General features: G+C 36.3%; 2 protein-coding genes and 1 non-coding gene across 4 annotated transcripts; 2 read left to right on the plus strand and 1 right to left on the minus strand.

Annotated features, from left to right (window-relative positions):
• The first annotated feature begins 988 nt into the window (after positions 1-988).
• Positions 989-1,107, plus strand: LOC120267979. Its single transcript, XR_005538649.1, has one exon. It is a non-coding gene; the product is annotated as a 5S ribosomal RNA (ribosomal RNA).
• A 9,971-nt stretch (positions 1,108-11,078) lies between these two features.
• Positions 11,079-14,239, minus strand: LOC120267841 (flap endonuclease 1-A-like). 2 transcript variants are annotated; one of them, XM_039275517.1, is made up of 12 exons: positions 13,945-14,239; positions 13,752-13,857; positions 13,338-13,396; positions 13,170-13,229; positions 12,997-13,050; positions 12,838-12,886; positions 12,696-12,741; positions 12,512-12,577; positions 11,759-11,812; positions 11,511-11,630; positions 11,358-11,405; positions 11,079-11,243 (listed from the first exon to the last, which is right to left on the minus strand). In XM_039275517.1, the coding sequence occupies exons 2-8, from the start codon at positions 13,827-13,829 to the stop codon at positions 12,561-12,563; spliced, it is 363 nt and encodes a 120-aa protein (XP_039131451.1). In that variant the 5' UTR covers positions 13,830-13,857; positions 13,945-14,239; the 3' UTR covers positions 11,079-11,243; positions 11,358-11,405; positions 11,511-11,630; positions 11,759-11,812; positions 12,512-12,560. The 2 variants fall into 2 exon arrangements, with proteins under 2 accessions (XP_039131451.1, XP_039131450.1); XM_039275516.1 differs by lacking the exons at positions 11,358-11,405; positions 11,511-11,630.
• On the plus strand, positions 13,951-14,855 carry LOC120267312 (E3 ubiquitin-protein ligase ATL4-like). The gene has a single exon (XM_039274971.1). It carries the CDS (start codon positions 13,951-13,953, stop codon positions 14,761-14,763), a length of 813 nt encoding a protein of 270 aa, XP_039130905.1. The 3' UTR covers positions 14,764-14,855.
• Positions 14,856-16,869: the final 2,014 nt, after the last annotated feature.

A 16,869-nucleotide genomic window follows, 5' to 3' on the forward strand; every position in this document is an offset into this window, starting at 1 on the left:
CTTGGGCAAAAGCCATGATTGTTGCTCTTGCTTGGCTCATTTGGATGGAGTAATGAAACCTACTTTTTAATGGATTGGAGCCTCACCTTAGTTCCCTTACCTCTCGGGCCTGGTCCTTGTGCTCAGATTTCCACAACTTTTCCAGGAAACCATTCAGGGAGTACTCCAACCTTTCCTTTGCTCTCAACTTCATTTACATATACATTGATTCCTCTTGGTTAGAGTCCACAATTGAAGCCAGACTAGGATTCATTACTGTGTCTAATCCAAGAACTATATTGCTTGCAGGAAGCACTGGTACCACTTTGGATTCTCCCGTTCAAGCTGAAGTGGCAACTGTCAAATTGGCCCTCCAAATGTGCTTCAATTACAACTAGAACCCAAGTTGGATCTTCAATGACTGTCCTGGAGTTACCCACCTAGTTAGCAAATTCAATCCTTGCATCACCTGGAGAATTATTGATGATCTCCATGAACTACAAAATCTTCTGAGGAATTTCTTGGACAGCACCTTCTCTACCATTCCTCGCGAAGATAATGTTATTGTTGAAGCTCTAGCAAATCACGGAAGGTAGACGCATTGTTTAACCATTTTCTTCAAAGGATTGGATCACCCAACATGTCTTGAAGACCTCTGCATACAAAGGAACCTCCACTTCCACTCTTAATTTCTTCTTTGTTTGAGTTGTTTACTTTTTTGTCCAAAAACTCTTGAGGTGAGATGAACTCACATTACTAATCATTATTTGCACCAATACCCTACCAACTTACCTAATGAGGCTGAGCTTCCCTCTCCAATCAATGTATGTCTTAACAAGTACAAAAGTGAGCTCAACCCCCTCTTTCATTTGATTTTGTGTCTAGAATGATCAATATTTGTTTTGACAAGTATAATTGTTAGCTCAACCCCTTCTTTTCATATGAGAATATGATAAAGAATTATAAAACAAGGAAAATGGTAATTTTGTATTATTAAAGATGTTAAAAGGGGTGCGATCATACTAGCACTAAAGTACTGGATCCCATCAGAACTCTAAAGTTAAGCGTGCTTGGGCAAGAGTAGTACGAGGATGGGTGACCTCCTGGGAAGTCCTCATGTTGCACCCCCTCTCCTTTTATAATTTTATATTTATCAATTAACGGCGAATGAGGTTCCTAGGCGGGGCATAGGACCCTTACGGCGGCCCTCGGGATTCTCACGGCGGTTCTCACAGCGGTCCTCGTCTTCCTCATGGCAGTACTCGTCATCCTCGCGGTGGAACCTGTTTCTCACATGGCGAATCTCATGACAGTGCTCACCAAGGCCATGGAGGCCCCCGTAGAGACATTCGCGCGTCTGTTTCCCATCTTCAACCCGTCAACCCCGTTCCCTCAGCTCCTCACTCATAACCTCCGGTGGAGGGGCCCCTGAAGAACAAAAATTCCCCAATGAAGGATGATATTTCATTTGCTGATGTTGCTCGTTTCTCCCCACCTCCAGAGAACTCCACTACCTCACTGCCTATCTCATTGAAGCGGACCAATCTCTGGAGAACGAAGAAACCTGCAAATGCTACCTTAGATTTGGATATAAAGTTGAAGATTGTCGCCACCAACTCACTTGTCGACGTTGTTTTGGCATCATGCATTTTGCAGCTAGATGCCCTTTCCAACTGTCATCTTCTGGATCTCTCCCTGAGAACTCTAATTTGAAGAGAAATTTACCTCCCTCTAAACCTCTACTTCAGGTCCCCGTCTCCACCCTAAATCAAAGATCGCTTCTCTGAGGGTTTCTCTCCCCATCTCAGAAGCCATCATTCAAACTTAGAAGATCTCAAGAGACGGGTGATCATCAGGGTTCTATCTGGCAATGCGAGTGTTCAATCTCTTCATGATGCACTGCCAGCTCAATTGAATTTTGATTAATGTTAGAACATTACCCCATTCAGTGATTTTTCATCCTCACTCTCTTCACTACAAGAGCAGAAATGGCTATTGTTAAGATGAATCAGCTCACTCTCTCCACCAAACATGGCCCTTGCACCATCAGCCTCTCCCATTGGACCCCAGAATTTGGATCTCACACCGTGGCTGCTGGTAATTATAATTGGATCAGGTTAACCAATCTCCCTCTTCACTGCTAGAACTGGGACTCCATCGTGGAAGTACTGAGACCACTAGGAGAGCTCATCTTTGTTAAAAAAAAAAAAGAAGACGTCTCTCTTGAACATATGTGAGCTCTAGTGAGGCTTAAATCCCCTACATCCTTCCCACTAGAGATGATCATTAATGTGGGAGTAAGAAGCTTCAAAGTTAGGCTCGAGGACGACGGCATTCCGATCATCAGGTCAAAAATGGTTCAAGGCCCTTTTCCCTCTTCTCAACAGAAACCAACTGTTGTTTCCTCTTCTAGCCCATCGGTCCCTTCAGAGAAATCTCAGGCCTCCGTCGAGAGCTCGGACGGCTTATCCTTGGCCAAGGAAAGTCGGAGCTCCAGTGTTCTTCCCACAGTGATCCCCCAGATTCCTCCGATCTCTAGAGAGAGAAACGAGGAAGGGGATGCATTGTTAATGCACAGCGACCATGTGATGGATGCTCACACAATGGCCGTCCATGTGCATTGAGATCATGCCTCATCATATCATCTTGGACCCTTATGGGTGTCTGGATCACCTCGGGATTGTACTTCTTCAAATTCTCTCAATAATTCAAATAAGAACCTATCTCAAGACACCCAGATTCAATCCTTGGGTTCTCATGAGATAATGGCTCCTCGGGATATGATCACAACTGAGATTAAAGCTGATTCCTCAACATGGGTTGATTCTGGCTCGGGATAAGGTTGATTCTATCAACTCTCAAATTGATTTAATTCAATCTACTCCATTACAACCGAACCCGATTATGGCCAATCTTGACCCAAACTTAAGGATTAAACCAGTAATCAATCAAGCCACTTCTTCATCAGATCCTTTAGCTAGAGATAAAGGCAAAGAAATTGCTTATCATAAGGACATCGATTCCTCTAATCCCGGTGTATTACTTACACACTTAAATTCACTTCCACCGATTATTCCTATTCCTAATGGTTATAAATGGATCTTTGTTCATGGAGGTTGGACTTTGGTTCCTATCATTAATTCATAGAAATTCTTCTCTCAAGACCATACACCCTCATTACTCCTCTCGATGATCATTCTGATGATGAGTTACTTGACTGGGGGGAAGATGATGACATCCTTACTAATGTGATAGCAGATGATGATCTTATCATGAACGAGGAGAATCTTCATCAGTTTGAATGTGGTATTCACCTGGAGGAACTGACAACTGATTTTTTGCCTATTCCAGGAAAGGTGTTGCTCAGTGGTAAGGACTCTTCTTCAGACATCATAGTAGAGAAAGCTCCTGACATTCCACTTGCTGAAAAGCACCCTCTGTTTCCACCACACTTGGCGAGATTGAACAACATATTAGAACAAGTGATCGACCCAAGAAACCCTCCAGTCGATGGAATGAAGAAGCTGGGTTTATTCCTATCCCACCCAGATCTACCAAGAAAAAAGTTCTTGATGACCCTCGAGACGATACGCCTAATTCAATTAATATAGTTATTTTTTCTTCCTGGACTGATTCACAATTTTTTAACTATAGCAATGCTTGTGGTGTTAAATTTCAAGGTTCACCAAATCATAAGCTTAAATGTCTAGATAAAGTCCGTCGACTAGAATCTACTAGGGTTGGAACTTCTACTTCTCCAACAGGATCTCCTTTGATATCAAAATGTTAGACCTTCACTTTTTAATGATTATTCTATGTTGGAATGTTAGGGGACTTGGCAGACCCTCTAAACACCATTTAGTTAAAGACATAATTTCCTCTTCACGAGCATACATTGTATGTTTACAAGAATCCAAACTCCAAGAAATTTATAGTTCTATTTGGAGATCAATTGGTGGCTTGAGACTGAATTCTTTTAACTAGCTCCCAGCCCTTGGCTCCGCTGGTGGCATCATTATCGCCTGGGATAGTTCACAGGTTATGGGTACCTTAATTCACAAAGGAACCCTCTTCATTACTATGGAATTCATAAACCTTCCCTCAACACTAAATAGGATTGCACTAGTGTTTACAGACCTAACACTAGCTCCTTTAGAATTGATTTCCGGAATGAACTCTGCTCTATTAGAAATTTACACGAATTATCCTGGTTAATCTGTGGAGATTTCAACACTTTATTCACTTTTAGCGATAAAAACAAAGGAGACCCTAATCCTAGGGATATTGCTAGCTCCCAAAAGTTTTTAGCTGATCTCTACGCGGACACAACTTCACTTAGACTAACGGTCAATCTGAACCAATTTGGGTCAGACTAGATAGATTTTTATACTTGCATGACTGGCCACTAACTTTTCCTAGAACATTTCAAAGTTCTCTTCCAAGAATTGGATCTGACCACTCCCCTATTTATCTGGACTTTGGTAACCATTATTCTCAATCTAGAACTTTTAGATTTGAAAAATCTTGGTATTCCAATGACCAATTAGAGAATTTAATTCAAGGTTGGTGGTCGAACCATAACTTTGATGGTTGCGGGGCCTACATCATTTCTAAAAAATTCACCTTCTTAAAATCTAAGCTCCGTATTTGGGCAAAAGAAAATTTCGGTGCTTCTAATCTTCACAAAAAAAAGTTTGCTTGCCGAAATAAACTCTCTTGATACCCTATGTGAAAGATGATCTCCTTTTGAGGATGAATCTACTTGTTTCTCCCAAATTCAAACTGAGCTTTACACTTTACTAAAACAAAGAGGAGATTTACTAGAAACAGTGCTCTCAAATTACTTGGCTCAAAGAGGGTGATGCAAATACAAAATTCTTTCACCTACTGGCTAATGGTAGGAAGAATAAAAATTTCATTCCTAGAATTCGTAATAATGGGAATTGGATTGAAGGAAACCATGAAATTGGGAAAGTATTCACCTACCATTTTCAAACCCTGCTTGGTACACCAATTTCACATAGATTCCTTCGCAATTGGCACTATCTTTTTAATTACAAAGATAGAGTTGATCTCTCTACACTAGAACTCCCCTTCTCTTCTGAAGAAATTAAACAAGCTGTGTTTGAGTTAAACGCTGATAAGGTCCCAGGTTTAGATGGTTTTCCAATATTCTTTTTTCAAAAACATTGGAGCCTTATCTAGGAGGATCTATTTAAGATCTGTAGTGATTTTCATGATGGCTCTATCAACTTTGAAAGACTTAATTGGATTCACATTTCACTTATTGGAAAAACAAATACCCCAACTGAGGTCAATGAATTCAGACCCATCAGTCATATCAACTCAACTTGTAAAATCATTTCTAAGATTCTCGCCACCAGATTGAGTCAAAAGATTGGTCTCTTAGTGGATAATTATCAATCCGGATTTATTAAGGGTAGATGCATTGCAGACAATATTATTACTTCCTAGGAAGTGATTTTTAACCTCCAAGAAAGGAAAATTCTTGGCTTTGCTTTTAAAGTTGATTTCGCTAAAGCCTTTGACTCTCTAGACTGGAATTGTCCTCTTGAGATTCTAGAAGCCAAAGGATTTGGTAACCGCTGGATCTCATGGATACACACCATTCTCAAAACTGCCAAAACTCAAATTCTCATTAATGGAACTACACAGGGTTATATTCGCTACAAAAGAGGATTGAGACAAGGTGATCCTTTTTCACCCCTTCTCTTTGCTTTAGCGGCCGATACTCTTAGTGCAATGTTCAATCATGCTATTAATTCTAAAGTTTTGATTATAGTTCAACTTGACCAATAAAACAGTATTTGCCATTTACAATATGCAGATGATTGTACCATATTCTCGACTAGTGGACACGAAGATCTTAAAATCATTAAATTAATTCTTTATATCTTTGAAGGCTGCTCTGGTCTTTCAATCAACTTCTCGAAAAGCTATCTATATTCCACCAATTTTGGTTACCAGCCGCTCTCCTCCTCCGCGAGAATCCTTAATTGTAATAGAGATTGTCTCCCCATTACATACGTAGGCATTCCCCTCTCTGGTAGATGACCCAAAAGAATTGACTGGACTAGGTTGATTGAATTTGTTCGTGCCAGACTCACGCCCTGGAAAGCAATCTATCTCTCATTGGGGGGTTGTTTAACCCTTATTAACTCCGTGTTATCATCTATCCCAGTTCATTAGATGTCAGTTTTCAAACTTCCAGCCTGGGTCATTTATAAAATTGACAAAATCAAGAGAGATTTTCTCTGAAAAGGCCCTAATCTTGGCCCTAAGGGGATAAGATTAATTGCTTGGAAAAATATTTGTCATCCCTAGAGCATGGGTGGCTGGGGTATTCTTGATCTACAAGAGTTTAACAAAGCTTTACGTAGAAAATTGTGGTGGAAATTCATCACCACACTGGACTCTTGTTGGTCTAAGATTATTAAAGCCAACTATATTAACAGTGATTCCCCTGGCATCCTATTTCTATAACCACAAAGAAATAAATCATTCTTTTCGGCAAGAATTAATACCATTCTACTTTCATTTCGTTCCTGCTTAATCAAATCAGTTGGTAATGGAGAAAATAGGTAGGAGGGCCAATCCCCCAATAGCCATTAGGCATCTCTCTTTCTGGATTGTCCTTATCCTTGGATTAGTTTAAAAGAATTTATTCTCATACTTAATTCCCATGGTAATCCATTTAGAACAGCCGCTACTGAAGATTTCACCATCTTAATAAACTCTTTACCGAATTGTGCAAATGAACTTGAAGATTCCTACTCCTGGTCTTTAGATAAAAATGAAAAATTCTCCGTCAAATCCTTCTACAATTTCTTAATCGATGGAGGTCTCCGCAATCAACTCTATTCCAATTTTTGGAAAACTAAATCTCCTAGTAAAATCACTTTATTATGTTGGCTTGCCTGGGATAACAAAATTCTAACACTTGAGAATCTGTTCAAAAAAGGTTGCAACCCTTATGCCACTAACACATGTATACTATGTCACAATAACTCGGAATCAGTGGACCACCTTTTTTTAGATTGTATCTATTCAGTTCGCATTTGGTCCTTTTTCAAGTGTATATTTAATTATGAAACTCTACCTTCCTCAGTTTCAAATATCTGGACCAATTAGATACCCTCTTTGAACCCTTATCTCAGAAATCTTTGGGACCTCTGTTCTAGATACATCTTCTACAATATTTGGCTGGAGCGCAACAATAGTATTTTTAACCAAATCTATTCACCTATCTCTTCAACTTTTTACAAAATAGCTAATATGGTTCTTTCTTGGATTTCTGCAAAATCGGAATCCCACCAGCAGGAAACTATAGAGGTTACTCAGAAGATCAAGCGTTCTTTAAATTTTCTGAGTTCCAGATCCACTGACTTCACCGGCGATATGGTGCCCAACTTCACTCAGGAGTAATCCGCCTCTTTTGTCACTAAGCAGGCCTGTGTCTCCAGATGGTTGACTTCGCCGGCTCCAGTTTCTCTCTATCTTTCTTTTTCTACGTTTTTTTGCTTTCTCTGTTCACTATTCTTCTCATCTCCATAATTCCAATTGAAGGTACAATTAAGAAAAACTATTTGTAAAATATTTATATTTTAAATATACAATTAAATATGCTAAGATAGATGGAAATCTATCTGTGTTTTTTCTTGGTGCTTCACGACTAATGGACTTTTTTTCTATTCTATTGCTTTGATCTATTTGTTTTTATATTGCTATTTTTTGTTTTTGTTGTTTAATAAATTATGGCTTATTCACTTTGTCAGAATCTTCATGTAAGAATTTCCTACTGTGTTCTATAATATAATTATAAATTTATAATTTCTTTTCAAAATTAATGATGATGCAAAATTGTCATAAAAAAAAAATGTAATCGGCCTTCCTCATGCTACATAAATATTTTTCACTTATATAATCAAAATAAATCATCAAATCTACTCAAAGGACCCACACTTATTTGTTGCACCCAGGGCCGACCCTAAGCATATCCGGGCCTATGCCTAGAACCCCAAGATTTCATAGAGCCCCATAATTCATATATATATTTTTAAAATTAAATTTAATATTTTCATTTAGTATTATTCTATCTATATAATTATTATATTGAAGATTTTAATTTTCTTCAACTATAAAATGTGTAACAAATTTGGCTTAAGGGTAGGAATGCAAGTGGGCCGGGGAATCTCGGTTCCCTACGAGGCCTGCCACGACGAGGTGGGGATTCCCCGAAATAACTCTCCTCGAGGCAGGGAACGGGGAAAACCCCCTCCCCCAACTCACGGGGTGGGGCGAGGCAGGGACTGGGAGTGTATTCCCCACTCCACTCCCCGCGGGGAATCTCTACACCCCCGGGTATTCCCCACCTTTTAAATGAAATGTTATATATAGAATATTTATTTAAAATAACTTATATGATTAATTTTATTCATTAAAAAAATTCAATATTGATATAATGTTATAATGACTAACTATTTGGGTTTCAAAAAAATTAAATTTGGTATTTATTAATAATGTTTTTGATTTTTAGTAAAACTACTGTTACTCCAGTACAATGCTCGAAGACAATTATACGAAAATTTGTTTTAAAAATTTTAATCAAAAATTTTTTATTTTCTATTATAGATAAATATGTTATATTAAAATTAAGATTAGATAAAATAAAATGTGCTACATGTGTAATGTTATGTGTGTGTGTGTGTGTGTTACTATTAAGGAAGAGGGGGGGGGGGATTTCTCCCCCACGGGGAATCCCCGCCACTTGAGAAGTGGGGATCCCATCCCCACCATGCCCGCTACCCCCCACTTGCATCCTTATCTAAGAGGCCCGTAATTTTCCATGATCTTACAATTCATTTTTTTAAATTATATTTTAAATTTTTATTTACTATCTTCCGATAATCCTATCCATATAATTATCTTGAAAATTTATTTTTTTTTAAACTATAACACTTAATTTATTATAATACGAAATGGCTTATAATAAGGCCCCACAATTTTTCACAGTCTCACACTTCATTCTCCCCCACGGGGAATCCCCGCCACTTGAGAAGTGGGGATCCCATCCCCACCATGCCCGCTACCCCCCACTTGCATCCTTACCTAAGAGGCCCGTAATTTTCCAGGATCTTACAATTCATTTTTTTAAATTATATTTTAAATTTTTATTTACTATCTTCCGATAATCTTATCCATATAATTATCTTGAAAATTTAATTTTTTTTAAAACTATAACACTTAATTTATTATAATATGAAATGGCTTATAATAAGGCCCCACAATTTTTCACAGTCTCACACTTCATGTTTTTTTAATTATATTTAAATCTTTTATTTACTATATATGATCTCATCCACATAATTCTAATTTTAAAAATTTTAATTATTTTTAAACTCTAAAGTTTATCTTATTTAATTTATTGATTTATGATAATATTTTTTTTGTTATATAATTTATTATTTGATAAAATAATTAAAAAACATTTATTATGATTTTTCCTATTGTAACATCGTCACACCTGCTTGATTGCAACTAGACTAATAACTCATGATGTTGATGTTACATGCTCTAAATTCAGTGTATTTCAGCATATGCATCTGGACAATTTCTCCCTAAGTTATTATAATCATATGTTGAAAAGATATTTGTCTAGATGCATATTATATTTATACTCTAATAAACAACATATAGAAATTTCAAATATACGAGTGAAGGGAGAAATTGTTGAGGTATAGGCATAAATTAAATATCTAAACATTCAATCGTTAATTTTAATCCATGATTCAACACTATAGTGTATTTAATTAAGCTGTCTGATAAGCACTGTCAGCTCTAAATAGAATTATAGTTTATTGCAATGTGCATTTGATGGATTCCCAAGTCTGAGAACTGACCGACTTGGGAACATGTAATTAAGCTAAGGTTGAAGGAAAGTTTTATTATCATTTCATAGAACATACAATAAGATGAGTAGTGCCTCATAAACACACACACACACAGACAATCTTATTATTCCATGCCACAATATAGGAATAAAGCAATAGACACAATCTCACGTAGAGAACCACTTCCACCTACTACTTGACAGTGTCTGGAGAGAGAATATATGTGGCTCAACTGACAAAACCGTGAGGGTAAGCACTGAGTAGTTGTAATTACTAATGCTATGGGAGAATGTATCTCTGAGTTCTGATATATAATTTCATGCTTAGATATTCAATGGAGAAATTCAATGTTTAGAAATTCATGATGTGAAAGATCAAGTCCATAATTTGGTTGTTGCTAATTCTATTTCATGCTTCATCCACTACAAAAAAATTACTGTTTAGGAACAGCTTTTTTCGTTTCTAATCCGTTGCTAATTCCGTTTAGAAACAGATTAGAAACGAAATTTATCTGTTTCGAAAACTCTTGTTTCTAATTTAAATAGAAACAGAAAAATGTTCCGTTTCTAAATCTAGAAACGGATTAGAAATGAACACCAATATGTTTCTAATTTTTGAAAAAATAAAACGGAATGATGTATATTGCTAATCCGTTTTGAAATTCCGTTGTAATTCCGTTTCTAGATTTAGAAATCAATTTAAAACAAAAGGTTTTACCGATACAAAAATTAAAAACGGATTCTAAACGGAATATTTATTTGTTTTAATTTTGTCCCTCATTAGAAACAAAAGTTTTTTTTGTTCCTTTACCGTTTCTAATTTTTTTTAATTAAAAAACAACATTAAAACAAATAAATCCGTTTCTAATCCGTTTCTAATATTCAAGTAAAAAAATAATAATTATTATATTCATGATTTTTTTAAAAAACCTGGTACATGAATTTTATTTTTAAACCTAAAATACCAACAAATAAGATAAATTCCTCAATTCATACAAAAATAAATGTTTAAGTATATATGTTCAACACAAAATAAAAAGCATATGACAAATTAGTGACCAAATTGAATTAACAGATAAAAAAGGACATGAGAGAATCAAAGAATTATTTGCACTGGTTCCGTAAGTATTTCATATCTAAGATTCTTAAATGGCTTAGAATGAGGGTTTTTGAAATTATAAACCGAGAAACATCTTAAAACAAAACCTCTCCATGGCAAGCATTTAATAACCTAAATGATCACAAGCCTAGACCAATATGACAAGGAGAATTCAGTAAAGCAACTTCAATCACAGAGCTAGTTGAAATTATTTCATCTCTTCTTGTCAACTTTTGCAGCTTCTCCAGCCTTCCTCTGTGCCAAAAACATGATCCAATTATTATAAGTTTTTAATGGGCTAGGAAATGTCAAATAGAATATTATGTACACTAGAAACAAAATGCATATTGGTTACTCATGAAACATTACCTACAAGACAACTACTTCTTCAAAGATGAAGCTAATCCCAAAGATTTACTGTGTGATGTGAAACAGCAAACATATGATTAAAAAAAACTATGCACTTGGTAAGGAACTCTTGAGAGAATAAATTTGAATTGAAATTCTGATTGGCCTTCTTACCTCTGCAAAATTTTCTTATCCCTATTCAATCATAATATATGAAATTTTATCTCTACATTGCAATCATTTAGTGACTTCAATAATCAAGATTGATGAGGCAGGCGTCCACCACCTTGAACTCTGAAGATTGATTTTTCATTTAAGTTGACAAGAAGTAAATTTTGCATGCAAACATTGATCTAAAAATCTTGCTAGATATTATACGAAATATATGAAATCAATCTTGAGAAGATGCTTGAAGAACTAACTCTAAAATGCCATGGAGGAAAGGGTTGATCCTCTTGGTTATCAGTGCAAGGAGTCTGCAATAAAATGTAATCAAAATCAATACAATTAGTAGTCAAATCTCATCAAGCATTAATTTCAGCAATTAGAAAACACTTAAACTATATTCACTTTGTTCGTGTAAAACTTTAATGAAAAATTTAGGAAGGAATTACAATATCTTAAAATATATTCATAAAAATGAGACAAGTAAACAATTTTGATGTAATGTAAGTTCAGTAAAAAGGATATGTAAATTAATTAGTTTCTTTTTTGTTCTTTTTACTGATTATCAACCATGGAAGTAATCTAAAAATAACTAATCAGCCGCTACAGTCTTTTTCATATGATGGATCTTGAACCGTTCTCCAACCTCCCTACTTAATTGGATGTTGTGTGCCCTTCTTCAAGTTCTTATATCTAAATGGAGAACTAAGACTAATTAGAGAACCACTCAACAAGAAGATAAAAGAATTAAATAAACTGGTGAACCAAGACTAATAAATTGGTATTGCAAAAAGAAAACAAAAAACCGAATCTTTAGCATATAACAAAGGAAAATGGACAATAAATTACCATACATCACATGTAAAATTAGTTTTCATTTAAACTCGAGTAACAATCAAGAGTAGGTCCAGGAAAATAAAACTCGAGAAACAAATTACCATACTAACAAAAAAGCATGCACACCTCTAAGAACAGTAGAGTAATGAAATGAAACCACATTATTGGCCAACCTCAATTACAGGCACACCCATTAGTCTTAGAAGTCGTTTGCAGTCTTCATTATGTTGCCTTATGACCTGAGAAATATGACATGAAGCGAAAGTAGTATTTTACCATCAGACCAGTGCAATAGAAAGTGGTGTTGTCATTAAATAAGTCATTGGTTTCAAGATGCACGGGAGGAAGAAAATAAACCTTCAGTCCTTTTGCTATACTTCTCAATACCCTCCTTATCTCCATCCTGCAATATCAGAGGTGCATATCTTAAATTAACAAACAACCGACAAGATTGTGAAAACCAAGGGCATAGCACATTTGCTCTGCTTTAGAAAGCTACCTCTATAGCTGCTGTCAACTCCTTGCTAGCATTTTCCCTCTTTGAGTACCTAAAGGATGGAAAAAGTGATCGGATGAAAATACTGCACCTATTTGTTTATTCTGAGCTTGGACAAATCAAATTATTAAACTTTCATAAAGAGAGTCACTTAAGGAGAACCTCTTTGCTAGTTCTTGCTTCTTGAGATCAGGTGGCTGACCATCGAAAACATACCTGAATCAAGACAGAAACCTTAAGTTTAACTAGAAAAATAGAAAACAACATATGACACATGTGTGATTCCCAAGCGAATGAGATAATAAGAATAGAAGTGTTGTCAAGGTTAAGTTTACACTGGTTTGATTCCAGCCTCTAACAATCTTATTGTCCTGTTGAACATACCCTGCAGATGACTACACAGTAACAGCAATGAGAGATAAATGACAGCAGAGAAAACACAACAGTATAGAATTACAACAGCTTAGTTAGTTTGACAAGGGGAAAAGGAGTTCTTTATAAACCTTGTGACTTCGCCAGCCTCGTTGGTAAGTGTCTCAGTGCCAATTCTCCCCACTACAATCTACATAACAAAAAAAATCCCAAAAAAAGAAAAGAAAAGAGGATTATACAAAAGGAAGTTCCTGATGACATAAAGAAAATGAGAGTTGAAGACTCTAATAAATTGATCAAAACAAAAACAAGAACCCTTCCCCACATTAAGCAGGGACAAAGACAGGTTCTTCTATCCAATACCCTGACTCTACTGAGAAATTGGGAGCCGCTAGATTCTACTAAAAGAACTTTTCAACAGTAAATGAGATAGGGAAAAAAAATTTGTTAATTGGGTGGCATAATCTAAAATCCTTTAAGAGCATAGCTGCTTGGAGAAACAAACAATGGTTCTTAAGGAAAAAAAAAAGGAGCACGATACAGACGAGAAACTGGTAGATGCTCATGCTGGCATCAATGGCGATCTTGCGACCGAAATAACTTTCGAACTTCTGCTCCTTCATTGCTTTCCGCCAACAGCTTCGTCAAACCCTAGCATTAAAGAGAATCCTGTTAAGAGAGTAAGAAAAGCGGAAGAAATCAAGAAGAAAAAAAAATCAGAAGGTCCAAAACCCTAACCTTGATATGGGTAGATGCTTCCGTCTTCGAGATTCAAACCCTCGCGCTTCCGCCGGATCCTACAACCCCAGTCTCCTTATCATCGCCGCCATCCTCATCTTCGTCATCGCCGCCTCCGCCTCCATCCACCTCCTCCTCCGTCTCTTCTCCCGCTTCCACTCTCCCTTCTCTCCACCCATCCCAAACTCTAACCCTAACCCTAATCCTCAATCCAGCTTTGGCTCTACCTCAACAACCGATCACGATACGAAGGCTTTGATCGCATCACTCCCGATCTCCACCGCGCGGCCGACGTCTCTCCCGGCGATCGCGGTGTGCCTCTCCCATCTCCGTCCCTCGGGATCGGCTCCGCATCCTCCCGCATGCCGCCACGCCTTCCACCTCTCCTGCGTCGGCGCTCGGCTCCGATCCTCCCCTTCCTGCCCTCTCTGCCGTTCTCCGATCACCACCTCCGGCCTCGAGATCCCAACTCCACCAATCCCTTCTCCACTTCCCAGATCCTTCTCGATCGGATCCGAAGAAGAGGACATTGAATCCGTGGTCGCGAGAGTGAGACGAGACCTCGAGAACGCCATGAAGGAGGAGACGCCGCCACCTCTGGAATCCACCGGCGGGAGGGGAGGATGGCTCAAGGACTACGTCGATCGCCTCGCCTCATCGGCATCTTCATCTTTCTCCTCGATGCGGCGAGGGAGCCACCGGAGCGGTGCCGGCGGTGAGCGCGAGGGTTTGGATCTCGAAGACGGAAGCATCTACACCGCTACGCTATACCGATGGCTTGCAAACGGAGATGGAGACGGAGAGAAACTCAAAAACTGAGAGAAGAGAGCGTGAGACGGGCAGAGAAAGGAGTAACGAAAGAGAGAGGGAATCAAAAGAGGCAAACTTCGAAATGGGCTTGGCCGCATCGGCATAGCCCCAACCCGAACCTGCTAGTGTTGGTAGTGTTTACATAGACTCATCTGGATTTGGGGTGGGAAGGAGTACTTGCTCTCTTTCCTTAGTGTTTTTGATTAAGGAGATATTTTGAAGGTCAAAACTGTCATGATATTCATTCTTTAATTTATGCATATATAAAAAAATATCTATTTATAAAAATTATAAATAATATATAATTAAGAAATATACCATTTCAAAGTTATAAAATCAGGGTAATCAATTTTTTTATATTGTTTTTAAATCAATAATTAATTTTTATGGATGAATCACATGAAATGATGGTTATCAAATCATGAAATTAACTGAAAATAAATAATAACAATATATTCATTTAAATTCCCAATTATCTAATGGTTATCATAATATTCATATATTTATTTTATTTAATGATTATAAAAAAAATAAATCTTTCATATAATAATTTTTAATATTTAATAATATTTAAATAAAATATTAATAATTAGAACCGTTTCTAGTCCCTTTCTATTAGCAACAGATTAGAAACGGATATTTTCTAATATGTAATATTATTTAAATAAAATATTAATTGGTAAGTCCGTTTCTAGTCCGTTTCTATTTGAAACGGATTAGAAACGGATATTTCTAATATTTAAATAAAATATTAATTGTTAAGTCCGTTTCTAGTCCCTTTCTATTAGAAACGGATATTTTGTAATATATAATAATATTTAAATAAAATATTAATTTTTAAATCGGTTTCTAGTCGTTTCTATTGGAAACGGATTAGAAACGGATATTTTGTAATATATAATAATATTTAAATAAAATATTAATTTTTATTTCTGTTTCTAGTCCCTTTCTAGTTGAAACGGATTAGAAACGGATATTTTTTTAATATTTAATAATATTTAAATAAAATATTAATTGTTAAATCCGTTTCTAGTCCCTTTCTATTAGAAACAGATTAGAAACGAAATTTTTTAATATTTCATAATATTTAAATAAAATATTAATTCTTAAATCCGTTTCTAGTCCCTTTCTATTTGAAACGGATTAGAAACGGATATTTTGTAATATATAATAATATTTAAATAAAATATTAATTTTTAATTCCGTTTCTAGTCCCTTTCTATTGGAAAGGGATTAGAAACGGATATTTTCTAATATTTAAATAAATGATATTTTAAATGGGTCGTTTGTAAGCCGTTGTTATTTAGATTATATTTAAAACGATTGCTTGTCCGTTGCTAATCGGTTGCAAGTAGAAACGAAATAAATTCAGTGTGTAATATTCCGTTTTTAAACAATAACTTTCTTGTAGTGATCCCGCAAGGATTTGGTGTCAAGGTATTCTTTATTTTCTTAATTTCTCCAATCAGCATAGGCTTTGCAGATTTTATTTGTAAATGATCATGTCTGTCCTTTGCTATATAATTTACACAACTCCAAATACAATGTCCAGTCTAAAGTAACTTGAAATTGAGTTGTCATTAAAGAAAAGGATAGTGCTTGGAATTCTATGCCATTTCTAATCTGATTGATCAAGGCATAGTAAAACTCATGTAAAAATCCATTGCAATTTCGACAAAAAACATAATTAACCTTCAGATCCTGATTTAAATAAGCAAGCATTGTTACAACCATTTAAGGTCAACTGTAAACACTTTTAATCTAAGGCATTCCTAAGGTCATCAATTGAGATATTTATAGCAATCGGTTCAAAAGCCGACACAAACTATCTGTTTTACTGGGCTCCTAAGGCCCAAGTTCATAAGGCATTCCTAAGGCCCAAGTTCTTTTCCTCTGAAGAATATTGCTGACACTTATCTTCGGCTAGGTAATTCTGTTGAATGGTGGCTCCAAGTTACTTAACCAGATCAAGAATGTCAAAAGTTTGGCTCTCATACAAGGAAAACTCTACTGTGGTTGCCAGGATAGACAGGAGGAAACATTGTTCTCATTATCACTGATACTTTTATCCGACTTAACTATTATTCACTTATATGTCAGGATACAAAATCTTTG

This window comes from Dioscorea cayenensis, chromosome 8 (genome assembly GCF_009730915.1).
Source record: "Dioscorea cayenensis subsp. rotundata cultivar TDr96_F1 chromosome 8, TDr96_F1_v2_PseudoChromosome.rev07_lg8_w22 25.fasta, whole genome shotgun sequence".
Lineage (NCBI taxonomy): Eukaryota > Viridiplantae > Streptophyta > Magnoliopsida > Dioscoreales > Dioscoreaceae > Dioscorea > Dioscorea cayenensis.

What these genes read in the sequence shown, in the direction of transcription:
- LOC120267312 (XM_039274971.1), top strand. Translation starts at nt 13,951, where the DNA reads ATGGGTAGATGCTTCCGTCTTCGAGATTCAAACCCTCGCGCTTCCGCC.
- LOC120267841 (XM_039275516.1), bottom strand. Translation starts at nt 13,829, where the DNA reads ATGAAGGAGCAGAAGTTCGAAAGTTATTTCGGTCGCAAGATCGCCATT. An exon ending in GAGGCTGGCGAAGTCACAAG is followed by an intron (nt 13,230 to 13,337) that starts GTTTATAAAGAA and finishes GTTACTGTGTAG; the next exon opens with TCATCTGCAGGGTATGTTCA. An exon ending in GAGGCTGGAATCAAACCAGT is followed by an intron (nt 13,051 to 13,169) that starts GTAAACTTAACC and finishes GTCTTGATTCAG; the next exon opens with GTATGTTTTCGATGGTCAGC.